Here is a 5964-nt window from a genome sequence, read left to right as displayed (position 1 = left end):
TGTATGTATACATGTGAAAATTACTACTCCCTCCGTCCCAACAATTACTATACAAATGGTTTGGGCACGGAGGACAAAAAATTTATTAAAATAATATTAGTTTTGATAAGATAGTTAGAATGAAAAAAAAAGAAAAAGTGTAATTTAAAAAGAAAAAATATAAAAGTGGTGTGATCAATCAATATTTAATGTAATGAATAAAATGAGTTTAGTGGGAGAAAGTAGTGGATGTGGTTGATTTTATATTATTAAATTTTTACTATTTTTAATAAGTTTGAAATGTATAAAATTGAATGGAAGATAAAAAAAAAGTGTATAAAAATGAAGAGGACAGAAGAAATATTACAGTAATTAAAAAGAATAACCAATAGAAGACAGAGAGAGTATTACACTGCTTGATCCAGTGGTATTCCCACTACCCCTTTCACTATATAGACAGTACAGTTTACAGTTTGGTGTTGTCTCAATGATCTGGCAGATGTTTGATCGTTTCAACCTTGTTTATGCACTAATAATATGTTACTATATGTCTGGGACACATGGACAATGGCCTGCATGCACTCAAAAGCACCGTGTGCGCAAATGGACATGGTTCGTCGTGATCAGAGAAGATAGGTGAAATTGAACTTTTTACATTGAACTCTTACAGATAGTAAGTAAAAATACAGATAGAAATAAAATATATCCAATAAATCCGTAACAATGGATAGTTGAACAACAAACAACTGCTGATAGGCTAATGCAGCAAAAAAAGGACATCACTGGAAAAATCTCCCATCAGTCCTACATATGCTTGAATGTAGACTGTAGACGACTGGACGGTCACCAAGGCCACTAAGATAAAGTCACTGACTTCCGTCCCTTCTTGCTAGCATAAATCTTCGAATATACACTTTTTGTTCTAAAAGTCAGTAAAACATCCAAACCAAATCCAATAACACATGTAATAGCCATGACAATAAACACTAGCCTGTAACAATGAGCCCCGATGCATGTGTTTCCGCCTCCCGCGGTGGGTGTAGCCTGTGAATCATACAAGAAACCAGCAAGCAATCCAGAGAACAGAAAAGAGCCCAGCGGAAGGTTGAGGATTAGGATGTTGTAAATCAGACCATAGTACTTGAGACCAAACAATTCCGAAGCAGTTGGAACAGTGATAGCAAGGCGGACTCCGTAACATACTCCTACTACAATTGAGCCAACATAAAGAGAACCAGGCAAAGCCATAGCCATCAATATGTATCCCACAAACATCAAAATTTGAGAAGCTGCATTCCAGAGAGGCCTTGGTGTTCCAGCTTTCCTGTAATGTTAACAAGCAGTCGTTGCTATCAGTGAACTAGTCAAGACAATCTATATTAAGCTAAATGACAGACATAATCTAACTACATCGATTTTTTTCGGATCTCATGCGATAGGCATTACTAAAACGTCAATAACTTGTGGGCTATATCAGTCAGCATCGGGTCCATGTTTTCAATTCACTGGGTAGTGAGCCCCTTGCACATGGCTCATAAATCCCAGGATATTGACAGAAACTATAGCAGAGAAATATGGCATGAACTATTTGAACATATTAATCTATGATCAAAGAACTCAACTAATGTTTAAAAAAAAACTAATTAAAGTAATTAGGTGATCCTACCTACTACTTTGAAATGTATGGTAAAAAAATCTCCAAAGATTTGAAAAGTACGTTGAAGAAAAGAACAATGAAATTAAGAATAACAAGGTGGGAGTGGCCCCTTCTCCCTTGTTTCCATCAAGTGGATCAAACTTGCCCACATCATTGACCTCCCATCTACAAAGTGCAAAACAAAGACTATTCTGTTCTGTGGTATATTTTGGTTCCTCTCACCGACACAGAAAGGGCATCTTTTGCCTATATTCTAGAGAAAATATCAAGGAGAGTAGGTCATCGACCTTTATTTCACACCATTTTTACTAGAAAATTCGAAGTAAAATGTCAGACAAGCACACTTTGTATCCTCAAGTGGCATAAGCACCTTCTTAGAAGGTTCCTCGCTAAATTACAAATTCAACAAACTAGGCCAAATTCGAATTGCTTGCCTACTAAGGAAAAGTTTGTCATTACCAACTACCAAGATTTTATCGAAGTCTAAATCTATTGCAGCATGCATCATGTTTGTGTAGACAGTAAACGCATAAAGTATTAATGATAATAATAGTAGTTCATACTTTTGTATGGTTTGTTGATTTAATTTCATGTTAAGATAGCTTTCAGCAACTTCTAAAGAAAAAACCCCTTGGAAATGTAAACTTACTTGATGAAGTACTCTGAAACAGAACCAGAAAGAATCCGCCCGAAAAATCCCCAAATGCTAGTGAGTGAAACAAACATTGAGACATCAGCGTATCCCAGAGCCAATCCCATTTGTCCCATGTTATTTATCACGGCCAAGCCAGTCCCAACTCCGCAAAGAAATGAGAAAAACATAATCCAGAAATCAATAGTCTTTAATGCTTCCATTATTGTGTGTTCTTCTCCGATCACTGGCTGCCTTTTCTCAATCTCCTCTTCCACTACTACCTCTGCAACAGTTGTGTCTGGCTTTTTCTCTGCCTCTGGCTGATTTTCTTGCACTAGAAGTGGCTCACTTGCGTTATTTTCAGTACTCGAAAGTGTTGAATCTTTAGACCGGATTGAACTTTGTAACATAAGGTACACAGGAACACATAACGGGAAAGCCAAAAGAATAAGAAGTATGGTAGCAAATGCTTGAGATAAGATGCGGCCATGTGGTCCACTAACATCAAATGCTAGCAGATAAAGAGCTATTACCACAGCAACAACATTGAAAATCCCAAAGAATTTCACTTCTTGTTTATCTTCTTTAGAAGTGGAAGATGGTGGAATTTCACGAAGAAATAGAATGGCAGTCAAGCAAACAGCGAAAGGAACCACTGCTAGCATTAGAACAAAAGTTGCAGGATCATCTGAAAATAATGTAGAACATAGATCTGTGAATATAGCAGTACTTAATCCAACAAAGCCTTTAAGCATTCCCGTAACTGGACCCCTAGTTTTTCTAAAATTCCGCATACATGTAACCAGAACAGCAGTGTTCATCCATGTTGTGCTATTTCCTCCCATACACAGAAATACACACATCTGCAATCAATTGAGTATACATCAATCAATACGAGACACCTTTAACTTAAAACTAATCAAATGAGCCAACTATAAATCCCACATACTAAATGAAGTGTTCAGTGACAGATCTTACTTGTTTATAAAAAAAATTCAAAGAAGTATGTAGCTATAAAGATTTAACAAACAGAATGTTGTGCATCCAGAATCATGTGACAAAAATTCTGTAGCTTATTAAATACTTTTTAAATGTCCAAGATGAAGTTATACTACAATCCATCTCTAATAATCAACATATTGAACCCATGCAAGATTCTCTATGTGCATATGTAAAACTCACCAAAAATACAACTTAATTCATGCTACAATTTCAACGCAAAACATAATTTCTAATACGTACAACATACAATTCACTGCCAGTACACACAAGATTCGCTAAAGACAAAAATATTTGGACAAATTAGTTGGTACATGAACAACAGAGGCATACATCCAAAGTACCTTATCTCACAAAAGAACTAAAACGTTATCAAGAAGTTCCGGGTGACGTAATCTACATAGTCCCTTATCTAACAAAAAACTGTAACATTATCAAGAAGCATGGGGATGACATAATCAAATAATTTCTTCAAATCCACCATCAAAGTGAATTATGAGGATGTATAGATGAAGAAATATAATCGATGGATCCTAATCCCCGACAACCGTATGTCATGGACTAATTACTTAACATATCATTTCACGACCGACAAACATACGTTTGTTGAGGACCGAGATCTAACATACGTTTGTTAGGGACCAAGAGCCGTGTACACGTAAATGCAAGAAAAGGGTAATCCAAGAAAGAGTAGAAGTTAAACATACCGCCCAATAAGGAAGAGGGTGAATATGACCACTAATGACAAGCCATTGAACTCCATACCCAACAAACCCCATAACAGAACCAATGAGAAGCAACACTGGCGGTGACAACCGGTCGGAGCCAAGTCCGGCGAGTATCCCAAACGCTTTTCCCACGTCTTTAGCCACAGAAAGATTGTTTAACTCCAGTTGAGTCAATGACATGAGTGACTTAAGTGCATCAGAGTAGTTAGAAAATGTGTAGTTGTTGCCTGAGATTGCTTGAACCCAAATGGCAGTTACAAAGCCTAGCCATTTTCCGGCCGGAGAATATTTGAAACCCATCGGAAAATGAAGAAATGTGGTTGAGAGGTTTAGTTAGTTAAAGAGGGAGGGAAGGTGTTAATAGTTTAAAAGGTGGATTGTGGGGGAATTTATAAGGAGGAGTATTAATTTGTGGGCTGCTACTTGGTTTTAGAGTTAAATTGGTAGGCGTAGGCGGGCCTTGATGCCTCACTTTTTCCTTTTTCTTTTACAGTAAGTTTTAACAAACAAGTGGGATCTTATTAAGTAATGACTTGTGTGAATTCATACTAACTTTTAATTTTTGAATCAACAAGAATTTAATAATTTTTTTATGTTAATTTGTAAGTTTGTAGTTATATGGACGGGTTACGGGCTAATAGTTGGAGTATCTTTGTTTTAAAATATACGTACACTTTTAAAAAAATCACATATATTAAGAAAATGAATGTTGATAAAAAATAATGTATTAATTATATTAAATAAACATAATATTTGAGATAGAATTAATTTTGAAGTATAAACTCAATCATTTGTTAATTTTTGGCTATTAAAATGTAGTTGAATCTTCTTAAACTAACACACGTCTGGACGTTGAACTCTTGACGTGCTTAACAAGAGACAGGAGCTCAGCAAGTGAGCTTTAGTTGTAGACGGAGTTGCAGGTGTAGCAACACATCTTACAAAATTTAAAAAGCTTTTTTAAACAGAAATGGTTATTAAGTGTATGAAACAGCGGCAGCACATGGAGGCACAAGTGCCCCACCAAAAGAGACGTACAAGATGGTACATCCTTATTTTACAATTTACAGGGGAAAAACCTCACAGCCTACTGGGACCACAAAACTTTTTTTTTTTTTGCAATCCCAATATCACACACTAAACAATTAACGATTTACATCGAATGTAAAATAATTATAGTTAATGTTATAATTTGGCATCAAAAATATTTTTGTGTTAAAACAAAACTTTAATTATAATGTTTGATACATTTTGAAATCAAATATTTTCTTATTTCCCTCAATTTTGTCACTTTGCCTTAAGTTTCATTTAAAGTATAACAAATATATATATATATATATATATATATATATATATATATATATATATATATTTACGATGATGTGGCTACATTTATAAATGCATCCTTCGTTTTAAATTTAGAACCAATGATGCATATATGCATATTTATATTCAAGTACAGAATTATTTTGAAATTGAAATTTTTGACATTTAATTTTGAAATTATAAAAATAGCATCACTTATAGTATTATATTGGACATTACTTATAAATTTATATATTTTCGGGCCGTCGAGGAAGTAGGTTCATTATTTTAATGCTTGCTCCGAATTGCAGTTTTTGTTAATGTTGTGTTTTGCTGGGTGAATGAAATGAAATGGAATGTAATGAGATTTTAAATGGAAAATGATTAAATTTTCTATTTTTTTTTTATTTTACTCATTTCATTCCTAACCACCTACATTATAATTAAACACCCCAATTTGAGATGGAATGCTCCATTGATTTATTAACCCATTTTCTTTATAATTCTTATCATAACAATTTTGTCCTATCTAATTATTCTTTTCAAATTTTCCCTCCAATTTCCCTCCAATTCCTTTAATTACATCTATTTCATTTCATTCACCCCAACTAAACAGAACATAAATCTATATTATAATTAAACACCCCAATTTGAGATGGAAT

General features: G+C 34.4%; 1 protein-coding gene across 1 annotated transcript; it reads right to left on the bottom strand.

Moving 5' to 3' along the window:
• Positions 1-332: 332 nt before the first annotated feature.
• LOC141671604 (protein NUCLEAR FUSION DEFECTIVE 4-like) lies at positions 333-4405 on the bottom strand. The gene is made up of 3 exons (XM_074477885.1): positions 3977-4405; positions 2286-3133; positions 333-1303 (listed from the first exon to the last, which is right to left on the bottom strand). The coding sequence occupies exons 1-3, from the start codon at positions 4295-4297 to the stop codon at positions 835-837; spliced, it is 1638 nt and encodes a 545-aa protein (XP_074333986.1). The 5' UTR covers positions 4298-4405; the 3' UTR covers positions 333-834.
• Positions 4406-5964: the final 1559 nt, after the last annotated feature.

The sequence above is a fragment of the Apium graveolens genome, chromosome 7 (assembly GCF_009905375.1).
Source record: "Apium graveolens cultivar Ventura chromosome 7, ASM990537v1, whole genome shotgun sequence".
NCBI classification, from domain to species: domain Eukaryota; kingdom Viridiplantae; phylum Streptophyta; class Magnoliopsida; order Apiales; family Apiaceae; genus Apium; species Apium graveolens.
Note: the sequence above shows the minus strand (reverse complement) of the source record. Positions and strands in the feature narration are given on the sequence as shown.

Coding starts and splice junctions, on each gene's coding strand:
- LOC141671604 (XM_074477885.1), bottom strand. CDS start 4,297: ATGGGTTTCAAATATTCTCCGGCCGGAAAATGGCTAGGCTTTGTAACT. Junction 3,134..3,976: donor ACCCTCTTCCTTATTGGGCG/GTATGTTTAACT, acceptor AATTGATTGCAG/ATGTGTGTATTTCTGTGTAT. Junction 1,304..2,285: donor GTTTCAGAGTACTTCATCAA/GTAAGTTTACAT, acceptor TTAACATTACAG/GAAAGCTGGAACACCAAGGC.